Here is a 16,608-nt window from a genome sequence, read left to right as displayed (position 1 = left end):
TCCCCCTGCCTTATACTGTCACCCTCTGTCACCCACTGGTTCCCCCTGCCTTATACTGTCACCCACTGGTCCCCCCTGCCTTATACTGTCACCCTCTGCCTTCCACTGGTTCCTGCTGCCTTATAGGGTCACCCTCTGCCTCCCACTGGTTCCCCCTGCCTTATACTATCACCCTCTGCCTCCCACTGGTTCCCACTGCCTTATCCTGTCACCGTCTGCCTCCCACTGTCACCCCCTGCCTTATACTGTCACCCTCTGCCTCCCACTGGTTCCCCCTTGTCCTCCCACTGGTTCCCCCTGTCTTATACTGTCACCCTCTGCCTCCCACTGGTTCCTCCTGCCTTATACAGTCACCCTCTGCCTCCCACTGGTTCCCCCTGCCTTATACTGTCACCCACTGGTCACCCTCTGCCTTCCACTGTCATCCACTGAACCCCTGCCTTATACTGTCACCCTCTGCCTCCCACTGTCACCCACTGGTTCCCCCTGCCTTATACTATCACCCTCTGCCTCCCACTGGTTCCCCCTGCTTATACTATCACCCACTGGTTCCCCCTGCCTTATACTGTCACCCTCTGCCTCCCACTGGTTCCCCTTGCCTTATACTGTCACCCTCTCCCTCCCACTGGTTTCCCCTGCCTTATACTATCACCCTCTGCCTCCCACTGGTTCCCCCTGCCTTATACTATCACCCTCTGCCTCCCACTGGTTCCCCCTGCCTTATACTATCACCCTCTGCCTCCCGCTGGTTCCCCATGCCTTATACTGTCACCCACTGGTTCCCCCTGCCTTATACTGTCACCCTCTGCCTCCCACGGGTTCCCCCTGCCTTATACTGTCACCCTCTGCCTCCCACTGGTTCCCCCTGCCTTATATGGTCACCCTCTAACACCCACGGGTTCCCCCTGCCTTATACTGTCACCCTCTGCCTCCCCCTGCCTTATACTGTCACCCTCTGTCTCCCACTGTCAGCACTGGTTCCTGCTGCCTTATACGGTCACTCTCTGTCACCCACTGGTTCCCCCTGCCTTATACTGTCACCCTCTGCCTCCCACTGGTTCCCCCTGCCTTATACTATCACCCTTTGCCTCCCACTGGTTCCACCTGCCTTATACTGTCACCCTCTGCCTCCCACTGTCACCCACTGGTTCCTCCTGCCTTATACTGTCACCCTCTGCCTCCCACTGGTTCCCCCTGCCTTATACGGTCACCCTCTGCCTCCCACTGGTTCCCCCTGCCTTATACTACCACCCTCTGCCTCCCACTGGTTCCACCTGCCTTATAATGTCACCCTCTGCCTCCCACTGGTTCCTCCTGCCTTATACTGTCACCCTCTGCCTCCCACTGTCACCCACTGGTTCCCCCTGCCTTATACTACCACCCTCTGCCTCCCACTGGTTCCCCCTGCCTTATACTGTCACCTACTGGTTCCCCCTGCCTTATACTGTCACCATCTGCCTCCCACTGGTTCCCCCTGTCTTATACTGTCATCCTCTGCCTCCCACTGGTTCCCCCTGCCTTATACTATCACCCTCTGCCTCATACTGTCACCCTCTGCCTCCCACTGGTTCCCGCTGCCTTATATGGTCACCCTCTGCCTTCCACTGTCATCCACTGAACCCTCTGCCTTATACTTTCACCCTATGCATCCCACTGTCACCCACTGGTTCCCCCTGCCTTATACTGTCACCCTTTGCCTCCCACTGGTTTCCCCTGCCTTATACTGTCACCCTCTGCCTCCCACTGTCACCCACTGGTTCCCCCTGCCTTATACTGTCACCCTTTGCCTCCCACTGGTTCCCCCTGCCTCCCACTGTCACTCACTGGTTCCCCCTGCCTTATACGGTCACCCTGTACCTCCCACTGGTTACCCCTGCTTTATACTGTCACCCTCTGCTTCCCACTGGTTCCCCTTGCCTTATACTGTCACCCTCTGCCTCCCACTGTCACCCACTGGTTCCCGCTGCCTTATACTGTCACCCACTGGTTCCCCTGCCTTATATTGTCAACCTCTGCCTCCCACTGTCACCCACTGGTTCCCCTGCCTTATATTGTCAACCTCTGCCTCCCACTGTCACCCACTGGTTCCCCCTGCCTTATACTGTCACCCACTGCCTCCCACTGTCACCCTCTGCCTTATACTGTCATCCACTGGTTCCCCCTGCCTTATACTGTCACCCATGAGTTCCCCCTACCTTATACTGTCATCCTCTCCTCCCACTGTCACCCTCCGCATCCCCCTGTCTTATGCTGTCACTCTCTGCCTCCCACTGGTTCCCCCTGCTCTTCTAACACCCCTGCTTTCCACTGTCACCCTCTGCATCCCCCTGCCTTACGCTGTCACCCTCTGCTGTCTCCCACTGGTTCCCCCTGGCTTATACTGTCACCCTGTGCCTCCCACTGGTTCCCCCTGCCTTATGCTGCCACCCTTTCCCTGTCACTCAGTGCCCCCTGCTGTCACCCATTGGTTCCCCGTCTTATACTGTCACCCTCTCCCTGTCACCCACTGGTTCCCCCTGCCTTATACTGTCACCCTGTGCCTCCCACTGTCACCCACTGGTTCCCCCTGCCTTATGCTGCCACCCTTTCCCTGTCACTCAGTGCCCCCTGCTGTCACCCATTGGTTCCCCGTCTTATACTGTCACCCTCTCCCTGTCACCCACTGGTTCCCCCTGCCTTATACTGTCACCCTCTCTCTGTCACCCACTGGTTCCCCCTGCCTTATACTGTCACTGTCTGCATCCCCCTACAAATAGATCCTTTTAACTCATCAAGCCCAGCGGCACCTGTCCCATCACAATACGACTCTGCGGCACTTTCTCACCTGAAGCGACCGCGCTGCGCACAACAGACAGACAGTCCCGAGGCCGACCTGCGACATGAGGGTGACGACCTCTGAGCTCGGTGTTCCCAGCATGTCTGGAGGAGACCCGCGTCACATAGATCACAGCGCCGTCTGCATCACGTCACTGGATGTGGTGAAAATACATTTCATTAGCAACAACATGGAGACGGAAACAGGGTGCAGCTCTTCCCAGTGCCAGGAGACATCACCGTCTGCAGGTTACTGGGGGGGACACACAGACACACACAGAAAAGGGTCTCCAGGACCCACAGGGACCATTACTTACACCGTATAACTCCCCTGCCAGACCCTAATACCATGTATAACTCCTCTGCCGGACCCTCCCACGCGTATTACTCCCCTGCCGGACCCTCCCACACGTATAACTCCTCTGCCAGACCCTCCCACAGGTATAACTCCTCTGCCGGACCCTCCCACGCATATAACTCCCCTGCCGGACCCTCCTATGCTTATAACTCCTCTGCCAGTCTCTCCCGCTCGTAAAACTAACCTGCCGGACCTACCACGCGTATTACTCCCCTGCCGGTCCCTACCACGTGTATAACTCCCCTGCCGGACCCTCCCACACGAATAACTCCCCTGCCAGTCCCTACCACGTGTATAACTCCCCTGCCAGACCCTAATACCATGTATAACTCCTCTGCCGGACCCTCCCACGCGTATTACTCCCCTGCCGGTCCCTACCACGTGTATAACTCCTCTGCCAGACCCTCCCACAGGTATAACTCCCCTGCCGGACCCTCCCACACGTATAACTCCTCTGCCGGTCCCTACCACGTGTATAACTCCTCTGCCAGACCCTAATACCATGTATAACTCCCCTGCCGGACCCTTCCACGCGTATAACTCCCCTGCCGGTCCCTACCACGTGTATAACTCCTCTGCCGGAGCCTTCCACGTGTATAACTCCCCTGCCGGACCCTCCCACACGTATAACTCCCCTCCCAGTCCCTCCCACATGTATAACTCCCCTGTCGGACCCTCCAACACGTATAACTCCCCTGCCGGTCCCTACCACGTGTATAACTCCTCTGCCGGACCCTTCCACGCTTATAACTCCCCTGCCCGACCCTCCCACGCGTATAACTCCCCTGCCCGACCCTCCCACACGTATAACTCCTCTGCCAGACCCTCCCACAGGTATAACTCCTCTGCCGGACCCTCCCACGCATATAACTCCTCTGGTGGACCCTCCCACGCATATAACTCCCCTGCCGGACCCTCCCATGCTTATAACTCCTCTGCCAGTCTCTCCCGCTCGTAAAACTACCCTGCCGGACCTCCCATGCGCATTACTCCCCTACCGGATCCTAATACCACGTCTAACTCCTCTGCTGGAACCTCCAACATGTATAACTCCCCTGCCGGACTTTCCCAGATGTAAAACTCCCCTGCCAAACCCTCCTACACGTATAACTCTCCTGCCGGACCCTCCCACACATAACTCCTCTGCCGGACCCTCCCACACATATAACTCCCCTGCTGGATCCTCCCACACGTGTAAATTCCCTGCTGGACCCTCCACACGTTTAACTCCCCTGCCGGTCCCTCCGCACGTATAACTCCCCTGCCAAACCCTCCCATATGTATAACTCCCCTGCCACATCCTCCACAAGTTTAACTCCCCTGGAGGACCCTCCCACACGTATAACTGCCCTGCCGGTCCCTCCACACGTATAACTTCCCTGCCGGACCCACCCACATGTATAACTCCCCTAGCGGTCCCTCCCACCAGTATAACTTCACTACCGGTCCCACCACATGCACACAGCGTCTATTCATTAGGCTGGGAGGACTACCAACTGCCCCCCCTACCTAGGGACACTGCCTGTTCCGGGAGGGACACGGGACCTTCGCAAAAAAGCTTGACGGTCCTGCAAAAAACGGGACAGTTGGGAGGTATGTATGTTTGAGCTCTTTTTCAGAGAGAAAACCCTCACATATTTTATGGTATATGCAAATGCGAAAACTTATAGTGGGTGTCACTATTTTTCTGGTTTTCTATAAGACCATCCACACATATAACTCCACAGCTGGACCCTCCCACATATATAATTCTCCTGCCAGTCCCTCCAACACGTATAACTACCCTGCCAGACCCTAATATCATGTATAACTCCTCTGCTGGAATCCTCCCATGCATACAACTCCTCTACTGGACCCTCCACACGTAAAACTCCCCTGCTGGACCCTCCCATGCACATAACTCCCCTGCCAGAGGCTAATACCACGTAAAAATCCTCTGCTGGACCCTCCAACATGTATAACTCCTCTGCTGAATCCTCCCATGCATATAACTCCTCTGCTGGAACCTCCCACGTGTATAATTCCCCTGCCGGACCCTCCTACACATATAACTCCTCTGATGGATCCTCCACATCCATACCTCCCCAACATGACCTGCTCCAGGAGGGACACAATGCTCTGCTCCCGGACTTTTTTCTTAATGTATGATTGCCAGCACCTGTGTTGAACAGTTTAATTGATAAGAAAGGTGATGGCAATCCAACATTACCAGGGAAGTGCAGGAGCAGAGCAATGTGCCCCTCCCGGAGAGGGTCTTGTTGGGAGCAATGCACATGTATAACTCTCCTGCCGGACCCTAATACCACATGTAACTCCCCTGCCGGATCCTCCAACATGTATAACTCCCCTGCCGGATCCTCCAACATGTATAACTCCCCTGCCGGATCCTCCAACATGTATAACTCCCCTGCCGGATCCTCCAACATGTATAACTCCTCTGCTGGATCCTCCAACATGTATAACTCCCCTGCCGGATCCTCCAACATGTATAACTCCCCTGCCGAAGCCTCCGACACGTTTAACTCCTCTGCAAATCCCTCCACACGTATAACTCCTCTGCCGGTCCCTCCACACGTATAACTCCCCTTCCGGTCCCTCCCACGTTTTTACCTAGTCTGCCGGACCCTCCACACGTAAAAATCCCCTGACGGACCCTCATACACATATAACTCCTCTGCCAGTCCATCCCATGCGTATAACTCCACTGTCGGTCCCTCCCACAAGTATAACTCCCCTGCGGGACCCTCCACACGTATGACTACTCTGCCGCATCCTCCACACGTATAACTCCTCATCCGGACCCCCCACACCTATAACTTCCCTGCCGGACAGTCCCACACGTATAACTCCCCTGCCGGTCCCTCCCACACGTATAACTCCCCTGCCGGCCCCTCCCACACGTGTAACTCCCCTGCCGGACCCTCCACACGTGGAACTCCCCTGCCAAACCCTCCACACGTGGAACTCCCCTGCCAAACCCTCCACACGTGCAACTCCCCTGCCAAACCCTCCACACGTGCAACTCCCCTGCCGGACCCTCCACACGTGCAACTCCCCTGCCGGACCCTCCACACGTGCAACTCCCCTGCCGGACCCTCCACACGTGCAACTCCCCTGCCGAACCCTCCACACGTGCAACTCCCCTGCCGGACCCTCCACACGTGCAACTCCCCTGCCGGACCCTCCACACGTATAATTCCCCTGCCGGACCCTCCACACGTATAACTCCCCTGCCGGACCCTCCACGCGTATAACTCCCCTGCCGGACCCTCCACGCGTATAACTCCCCTGCCGGACCCTCCACGCGTATAACTACCCTGCCGGACCCTCCACACGTATAACTCCCCTGCTGGAACCTCCATACGTATAACTCCCCTGCCGGACCCTCCACACGTGCAACTCCCCTGCCGGACCCTCCACACGTGCAACTCCCCTGCCGGACCCTCCACACGTATAATTCCCCTGCCGGACCCTCCACACGTATAACTCCCCTGCCGGACCCTCCACACGTATAACTCCCCTGCCGGACCCTCCACGCGTATAACTCCCCTGCCGGACCCTCCACGCGTATAACTCCCCTGCCGGACCCTCCACGCGTATAACTCCCCTGCCGGACCCTCCACACGTATAACTCCCCTGCTGGAACCTCCATACGTATAACTCCCCTGCCAGACCCTCTATTCGTGTAACTCCCCTGTTGGTTCCTCCACACATTAAACTCCCCTGCCGGATATAGAGAGAGATATATATATATATATATATATATATATATATATATATATATATAGGGGTGGGGGGGATATAATAATGGTATTATGCCCATGGCTCCCAGCATGGCACAGTGCGGGGGCGGAGTACAGGCTGCCCGGGTCCCTGCGCTGTGAGATGAGGGCAGCGCTGTACCCTCCACCCTCCCCCCGGAGATGACGCCGGGATCGCTGCTTCCTATCACGGGATCCACCTCTGGCCGCCGCCGCGATGGGGATCCTACGTCTGGCCGCGCTGATCCGGGAGGAGGCCCCGGGGAGCGAACGGAGCGCGGAGATCGGCACCTACCGGGGTGAGGGCGCCGGGCATGCTGGGACATGTAGTTCCTGGGACGCCGCACTGACGTCAGACTCACTACACTCCCAGTATGCCGTGCGGCGAGATGCACAGTGCTGACTGCTGACAGTGTTCCCTGATCCCTACACTTCCTGATCCCTACTGCATTCCTCCCAGCATGCCCCTCTCCAGTCCCAGCATGCCCCTCTCCAGGGGGACACAGTGCTCTGTATACTGCACCCTGCGTATCTATACATACATACATACATACCTCCCAGCATGCCCCTCTCCAGGGGGACACAGTGCTCTGTATACTGCACCCTGCGTATCTATACATACATACCTCCCAGCATGCCCCTCTCCAGGAGGACACAGTGCTCTGTATACTGCACCCCGCGTATCTATACATACATACATACATACCTCCCAGCATGCCCCTCTCCAGGGGGACACAGTGCTCTGTATACTGCACCCTGCGTATCTATACATACATACCTCCCAGCATGCCCCTCTCCAGGAGGACACAGTGCTCTGTATACTGCACCCCGCGTATCTATACATACATACCTCCCAGCATGCCCCTCTCCAGGAGGACACAGTGCTCTGTATACTGCACCCTGCGTATCTATCTATACATACATACCTCCCAGCATGCCCCTCTCCAGGGGGACACAGTGCTCTGTATACTGCACCCTGTGTATCTATACATACATACCTCCCAGCATGCCCCTCTCCAGGAGGACACAGTGCTCTGTATACTGCACCCTGCGTATCTATACATACATACATACATACATACCTCCCAGCATGCCCCTCTCCAGGGGGACACAGTGCTCTGTATACTGCACCCCGCGTATCTATACATACATACATACATACATACCTCCCAGCATGCCCCTCTCCAGGAGGACACAGTGCTCTGTATACTGCACCCTGCGTATCTATACATACATACATACCTCCCAGCATGCCCCTCTCCAGGAGGACACAGTGCTCTGTATACTGCACCCTGCGTATCTATACATACATACCTCCCAGCATGCCCCTCTCCAGGAGGACACAGTGCTCTGTATACTGCACCCTGCGTATCTATCTATACATACATACCTCCCAGCATGCCCCTCTCCAGGGGGACACAGTGCTCTGTATACTGCACCCTGCGTATCTATACATACATACCTCCCAGCATGCCCCTCTCCAGGAGGACACAGTGCTCTGTATACTGCACCCTGCGTATCTATACATACATACATACCTCCCAGCATGCCCCTCTCCAGGGGGACACAGTGCTCTGTATACTGCACCCCGCGTATCTATACATACATACCTCCCAGCATGCCCCTCTCCAGGGGGACACAGTGCTCTGTATACTGCACCCTGCGTATCTTTCTATACATACATACCTCCCAGCATGCCCCTCTCCAGGAGGACATAGTGCTGTGTATACTGCACCCTGCGTATCTATCTATACATACCTCCCAGCATGCCCCTCTCCAGGAGGACATAGTGCTGTGTATACTGCACCCTGCGTATCTATCTATACATACCTCCCAGCATGCCCCTCTCCAGGAGGACCCAGTGCTCTGTATACTGCACCCTGCGTATCTATACATACATACATACCTCCCAGCATGCCCCTCTCCAGGGGGACACAGTGCTCTGTATACTGCACCCTGCGTATCTATACATACATACCTCCCAGCATGCCCCTCTCCAGCAGGACCCAGTGCTCTGTATACTGCACCCTGCGTATCTATACATACATACATACATACCTCCCAGCATGCCCCTCTCCAGGGGGACACAGTGCTCTGTATACTGCACCCCGCGTATCTATACATACATACATACATACCTCCCAGCATGCCCCTCTCCAGGAGGACACAGTGCTCTGTATACTGCACCCTGCGTATCTATACATACATACATACCTCCCAGCATGCCCCTCTCCAGGGGGACACAGTGCTCTGTATACTGCACCCCGCGTATCTATACATACATACATACATACATACCTCCCAGCATGCCCCTCTCCAGGAGGACACAGTGCTCTGTATACTGCACCCTGCGTATCTATACATACATACATACCTCCCAGCATGCCCCTCTCCAGGAGGACACAGTGCTCTGTATACTGCACCCTGCGTATCTATACATACATACCTCCCAGCATGCCCCTCTCCAGGAGGACACAGTGCTCTGTATACTGCACCCTGCGTATCTATACATACATACATACATACCTCCCAGCATGCCCCTCTCCAGGAGGACACAGTGCTCTGTATACTGCACCCTGCGTATCTATACATACATACCTCCCAGCATGCCCCTCTCCAGGGGGACACAGTGCTCTGTATACTGCACCCCGCGTATCTATACATACATACCTCCCAGCATGCCCCTCTCCAGGGGGACACAGTGCTCTGTATACTGCACCCTGCGTATCTTTCTATACATACATACCTCCCAGCATGCCCCTCTCCAGGGGGACACAGTGCTCTGTATACTGCACCCTGCGTATCTATACATACATACCTCCCAGCATGCCCCTCTCCAGCAGGACCCAGTGCTCTGTATACTGCACCCTGCGTATCTATACATACATACATACATACCTCCCAGCATGCCCCTCTCCAGGGGGACACAGTGCTCTGTATACTGCACCCCGCGTATCTATACATACATACATACATACATACATACATACATACATACATACCTCCCAGCATGCCCCTCTCCAGGAGGACACAGTGCTCTGTATACTGCACCCTGCGTATCTATACATACATACATACCTCCCAGCATGCCCCTCTCCAGGGGGACACAGTGCTCTGTATACTGCACCCCGCATATCTATACATACATACATACATACATACATACATCCCTCCCAGCATGCCCCTCTCCAGGAGGACACAGTGCTCTGTATACTGCACCCTGCGTATCTATACATACATACATACCTCCCAGCATGCCCCTCTCCAGGAGGACACAGTGCTCTGTATACTGCACCCTGCGTATCTATACATACATACCTCCCAGCATGCCCCTCTCCAGGAGGACACAGTGCTCTGTATACTGCACCCTGCGTATCTATACATACATACATACCTCCCAGCATGCCCCTCTCCAGGAGGACACAGTGCTCTGTATACTGCACCCTGCGTATCTATACATACATACCTCCCAGCATGCCCCTCTCCAGGGGGACACAGTGCTCTGTATACTGCACCCCGCGTATCTATACATACATACCTCCCAGCATGCCCCTCTCCAGGGGGACACAGTGCTCTGTATACTGCACCCTGCGTATCTTTCTATACATACATACCTCCCAGCATGCCCCTCTCCAGGAGGATACAGTGCTCTGTATACTGCACCCTGCGTATCTATCTATACATACCTCCCAGCATGCCCCTCTCCAGCAGGACCCAGTGCTCTGTATACTGCACCCTGCGTATCTATCTATACATACATACCTCCCAGCATGCCCCTCTCCAGGGGGACACAGTGCTCTGTATACTGCACCCTGCGTATCTATACATACATACCTCCCAGCATGCCCCTCTCCAGCAGGACCCAGTGCTCTGTATACTGCACCCTGCGTATCTATCTATACATACATACCTCTCAGCATGCCCCTCTCCAGGAGGACACAGTGCTCTGTATACTGCACCCTGCGTATCTATACATACATACCTCCCAGCATGCCCCTCTCCAGCAGGACCCAGTGCTCTGTATACTGCACCCTGCGTATCTATCTATACATACATACCTCCCAGCATGCCCCTCTCCAGGAGGACACAGTGCTCTGTATACTGCACCCTGCGTATCTATACATACATACCTCCCAGCATGCCCCTCTCCAGGAGGACACAGTGCTCTGTATACTGCACCCTGCGTATCTATCTATACATACATACCTCCCAGCATGCCCCTCTCCAGGGGGACACAGTGCTCTGTATACTGCACCCTGCGTATCTATCTATACATACATACCTCCCAGCATGCCCCTCTCCAGGAGGACACAGTGCTCTGTATACTGCACCCTGCGTATCTATACATACATACCTCCCAGCATGCCCCTCTCCAGGGGGACACAGTGCTCTGTATACTGCACCCCGCGTATCTATACATACATACATACATACATACATACATACATACCTCCCAGCATGCCCCTCTCCAGGAGGACACAGTGCTCTGTATACTGCACCCTGCGTATCTATACATACATACATACCTCCCAGCATGCCCCTCTCCAGGAGGACACAGTGCTCTGTATACTGCACCCTGCGTATCTAGCTATACATACATACCTCCCAGCATGCCCCTCTCCAGGGGGACACAGTGCTCTGTATACTGCACCCTGCGTATCTATACATACATACCTCCCAGCATGCCCCTCTCCAGGGGGACACAGTGCTCTGTATACTGCACCCTGCGTATCTTTCTATACATACATACCTCCCAGCATGCCCCTCTCCAGGAGGATACAGTGCTCTGTATACTGCACCCTGCGTATCGATCTATACATACCTCCAAGCATGCCCCTCTCCAGCAGGACCCAGTGCTCTGTATACTGCACCCTGCGTATCTATCTATACATACATACCTCCCAGCATGCCCCTCTCCAGGGGGACACAGTGCTCTGTATACTGCACCCTGCGTATCTATACATACATACCTCCCAGCATGCCCCTCTCCAGCAGGACCCAGTGCTCTGTATACTGCACCCTGCGTATCTATCTATACATACATACCTCCCAGCATGCCCCTCTCCAGGAGGACACAGTGCTCTGTATACTGCACCCTGCGTATCTATACATACATACCTCCCAGCATGCCCCTCTCCAGCAGGACCCAGTGCTCTGTATACTGCACCCTGCGTATCTATCTATACATACATACCTCCCAGCATGCCCCTCTCCAGGGGGACACAGTGCTCTGTATACTGCACCCTGCGTATCTATACATACATACCTCCCAGCATGCCCCTCTCCAGGAGGACACAGTGCTCTGTATACTGCACCCTGCGTATCTATCTATACATACATACCTCCCAGCATGCCCCTCTCCAGGGGGACACAGTGCTCTGTATACTGCACCCTGCGTATCTATACATACATACATACATACCTCCCAGCATGCCCCTCTCCAGGGGGACACAGTGCTCTGTATACTGCACCCTGCGTATCTATACATACATACCTCCCAGCATGCACCTTTCCAGGAGGACACAGTGCTCTGTATGCTGCACCCTGCGTATCTATCTATACATACATACCTCCCAGCATGCCCCTCTCCAGGGGGACACAGTGCTCTGTATACTGCACCCTGCGTATCTATACATACATACCTCCCAGCATGCCCCTCTCCAGGGGGACACAATGCTCTGTATACTGCACCCTGCGTATCTATCTATACATACATACCTCCCAGCAGGCCCCTCTCCAGGAGGACACAGTGCTCTGTATACTGCACCCTGCGTATCTTTCTATACATACATACCTCCCAGCATGCCCCTCTCCAGGAGGATACAGTGCTCTGTATACTGCACCCTGCGTATCTATCTATACATACCTCCCAGCATGCCCCTCTCCAGGAGGACACAGTGCTCTGTATACTGCACCCTGCGTATCTATCTATACATACATACCTCCCAGCATGCCCCTCTCCAGGAGGACACAGTGCTCTGTATACTGCACCCTGCGTATCTATACATACATACCTCATAGCATGCCCCTCTCCAGCAGGACCCAGTGCTCTGTATACTGCACCCTGCGTATCTATCTATACATACATACCTCCCAGCATGCCCCTCTCCAGGGGGACACAGTGCTCTGTATACTGCACCCTGCGTATCTATACATACATACATACCTCTCAGCATGCCCCTCTCCAGGAGGACACAGTGCTCTGTATACTGCACCCTGCGTATCTATCTATACATACATACCTCCCAGCATGCCCCTCTCCAGGGGGACACAGTGCTCTGTATACTGCACCCTGCATATCTATACATACATACATACATACCTCCCAGCATGCCCCTCTCCAGAGGGACACAATGCTCTGTATACTGCACCCTGCGTATCTATACATACATACCTCCCAGCATGCCCCTCTCCAGGAGGACACAGTGCTCTGTATACTGCACCCTGCGTATCTATCTATACATACATACCTCCCAGCATGCCCCTCTCCAGGAGGACACAGTGCTCTGTATACTGCACCCTGCGTATCTATCTATACATACATACCTCCCAGCATGCCCCTCTCCAGGAGGACACAGTGCTCTGTATACTGCACCCTGCGTATCTATACATACATACCTCCCAGCATGCCCCTCTCCAGGGGGACACAGTGCTCTGTATATTGCACCCTGCGTATCTATACATACATACCTCCCAGCATGCCCCTCTCCAGGAGGACACAGTGCTCTGTATACTGCACCCTGCGTATCTATACATACATACATACATACATACATACATACATACCTCCCAGCATGCCCCTCTCCAGGGGGACACAGTGCTCTGTATACTGCACCCTGCGTATCTATACATACATACCTCCCAGCATGCCCCTCTCCAGGAGGACCCAGTGCTCTGTATACTGCACCCTGCGTATCTATACATACATACCTCCCAGCATGCCCCTCTCCAGGAGGACACAGTGCTCTGTATACTGCACCCTGCGTATCTATCTATACATACATACCTCCCAGCATGCCCCTCTCCAGGGGGACACAGTGCTCTGTATACTGCACCCTGCGTATCTATACATACATACATACATACATACCTCCCAGCATGCCCCTCTCCAGGAGGACACAGTGCTCTGTATACTGCACCCTGCGTATCTATACATACATACATACCTCCCAGCATGCCCCTCTCCAGGAGGACACAGTGCTCTGTATACTGCACCCTGCGTATCTATCTATACATACATACCTCCCAGCATGCCCCTCTCCAGGAGGACACAGTGCTCTGTATACTGCACCCTGCGTATCTATCTATACATACATACATACCAGCATGCCCCTCTCCAGGAGGACACAGTGCTCTGTATACTGCACCCTGCGTATCTATACATACATACATACCTCCCAGCATGCCCCTCTCCAGGAGGACACAGTGCTCTGTATACTGCACCCTGCGTATATATACATACATACATACCTCCCAGCATGCCCCTCTCCAGGAGGACACAGTGCTCTGTATACTGCACCCTGCGTATCTATCTATACATACATACCTCCCAGCATGCCCCTCTCCAGGAGGACACAGTGCTCTGTATACTGCACCCTGCGTATCTATACATACATACCTCCCAGCATGCCCCTCTCCAGGGGGACACAGTGCTCTGTATATTGCACCCTGCGTATCTATACATACATACCTCCCAGCATGCCCCTCTCCAGGAGGACACAGTGCTCTGTATACTGCACCCTGTGTATCTATACATACATACATACATACATACCTCCCAGCATGCCCCTCTCCAGGGGGACACAGTGCTCTGTATACTGCACCCTGCGTATCTATACATACATACCTCCCAGCATGCCCCTCTCCAGGGTGACACAATGCTCTGTATACTGCACCCTGCGTATCTATACATACATACCTCCCAGCATGCCCCTCTCCAGGAGGACACAGTGCTCTGTATACTGCACCCTGCGTATCTATACATACATACCTCCCAGCATGCCCCTCTCCAGGGGGACACAGTGCTCTGTATACTGCACCCTGCGTATCTATCTATACATACATACCTCCCAGCATGCCCCTCTCCAGGGGGACACAGTGCTCTGTATACTGTACCCTGCGTATCTATACATACATACCTCCCAGCATGCCCCTCTCCAGGGGGACACAGTGCTCTGTATACTGCACCCTGCGTATCTATACATACATACATACCTCCCAGCATGCCCCTCTCCAGGAGGACACAGTGCTCTGTATACTGCAACCTGCGTATCTATACATACATACCTCCCAGCACTCCCCTCTCCAGGAGGACACAGTGCTCTGTATACTGCACCATGCGTATCGATCTATACATACATACCTCCCAGCATGCCCCTCTCCAGGAGGACACAGTGCTCTGTATACTGCACCCTGCGTATCTATACATACATACCTCCCAGCATGCCCCTCTCCAGGAGGACACAGTGCTCTGTATACTGCACTCTGCGTATCTATACATACATACCTCCCAGCATGCCCCTCTCCAGGAGGACACAGTGCTCTGTATACTGCACTCTGCGTATCTATACATACATACCTCCCAGCATGCCCCTCTCCAGGAGGACACAGTGCTCTGTATACTGCACCCTGCATATCTATACATACATACATACCTCCAAGCATGCCCCTCTCCAGGGGGACACAGTGCTCTGTATACTGCACCCTGCGTATATATACATACATACATACCTCCCAGCATGCCCCTCTCCAGGAGGACACAGTGCTGTGTATAATGCACCCTGCGTATCTATACATACATACCTCCCAGCATGCCCCTTTCCAGCAGGACCCAGTGCTCTGTATACTGCACCCTGCGTATCTATCTATACATACATACCTCCCAGCATGCCCCTCTCCAGGGGGACCCAGTGCTCTGTATACTGCACCCTGCGTATCTATCTATACATATATACCTCCCAGCATGCCCCTCTCCAGGAGGACACAGTGCTCTGTATACTGCACCCTGCGTATCTATACATACATACATACATACCTCCCAGCATCCCCCTCTCCAGGAGGTCACAGTGCTCTGCTCCTGGGCTTTCTTGGTAATGTATGATTGCTAGCACCTGTGGTGACACCTTTCTTATCAGTTACCTAGCTCCCCACAGGTGCTGGCAATACTACATTATCCATACCTCCCAGCATGCCCCTCTCCAGGAGGACACAATGCTCTGTACCTGGGCTTCCCTGGTAATGTATGATTGCCAGCACCTGTGGTGACACCTTTCCTATCAGTTACCTATCTCCCCACAGGTGCTGACAATCATACATTATCCATACCTCCCAGCATGCCCCTCTCCAGGAGGACACAGTGCTCTGCTCCTGGGCTTCCCTGGTAATGTATGATTGCCAGCACCTGTGGTGACACCTTTCTTATCAGTTACCTAGCTCCCCACAGGTGCTGGCAATCATACATTATCCATACCTCCCAGCATGCCCCTCTGCAGGAGGACACAGTGCTCTGTTCCTTGACTTCCCTGGTAATGTATGATTGCCAGCACCTGTGGTGACACCTTTCTTATCAGTTACCTAGCTCCCCACAGGTGCTGGCAATCATACATTATCCATACCTCCCAGCATGCCCCTCTCCAGGAGGACACAATGCTCTGCTCCTAGGCTTTCCTGGTAATG

General features: G+C 54.1%; 2 protein-coding genes across 4 annotated transcripts in view; one reads left to right on the top strand and one right to left on the bottom strand.

The window, feature by feature from the left end:
• Positions 1–7,409, bottom strand: part of TMEM276 (transmembrane protein 276) — a 74,014-nt gene extending 66,605 nt beyond the window's left edge. Inside the window, exons 1-2 of one of the 3 annotated variants that reach the window (XM_083145084.1) lie at positions 7,134–7,409; positions 2,825–2,969 (exon numbers count right to left, since the gene is read on the bottom strand). In XM_083145084.1, coding sequence (XP_083001210.1) covers positions 2,825–2,917 — 93 coding nt within the window. In that variant the 5' untranslated portion in view covers positions 2,918–2,969; positions 7,134–7,409. Of the gene's footprint in view, positions 1–2,824; positions 2,970–3,131; positions 3,790–7,133 lie in introns of those variants that run through there. The other 2 variants (XM_083145085.1, XM_083145086.1) reach the window with 2 other exon arrangements.
• LOC146005669 (flap endonuclease 1-like) overlaps positions 7,078–16,608 on the top strand; it is a 95,499-nt gene continuing 85,968 nt past the window's right edge. Inside the window, exon 1 of the mRNA XM_083145083.1 lies at positions 7,078–7,232. Within this exon, the coding sequence (XP_083001209.1) occupies positions 7,151–7,232 (82 nt within the window). The 5' untranslated portion in view covers positions 7,078–7,150. The remainder of the gene's footprint in view (positions 7,233–16,608) is intronic.

Source organism: Crinia signifera, chromosome 5 (assembly GCF_055691185.1).
Source record: "Crinia signifera chromosome 5, ASM5569118v1, whole genome shotgun sequence".
NCBI classification, from domain to species: Eukaryota; Metazoa; Chordata; class Amphibia; order Anura; family Myobatrachidae; genus Crinia; species Crinia signifera.
Note: the sequence above shows the minus strand (reverse complement) of the source record. Positions and strands in the feature narration are given on the sequence as shown.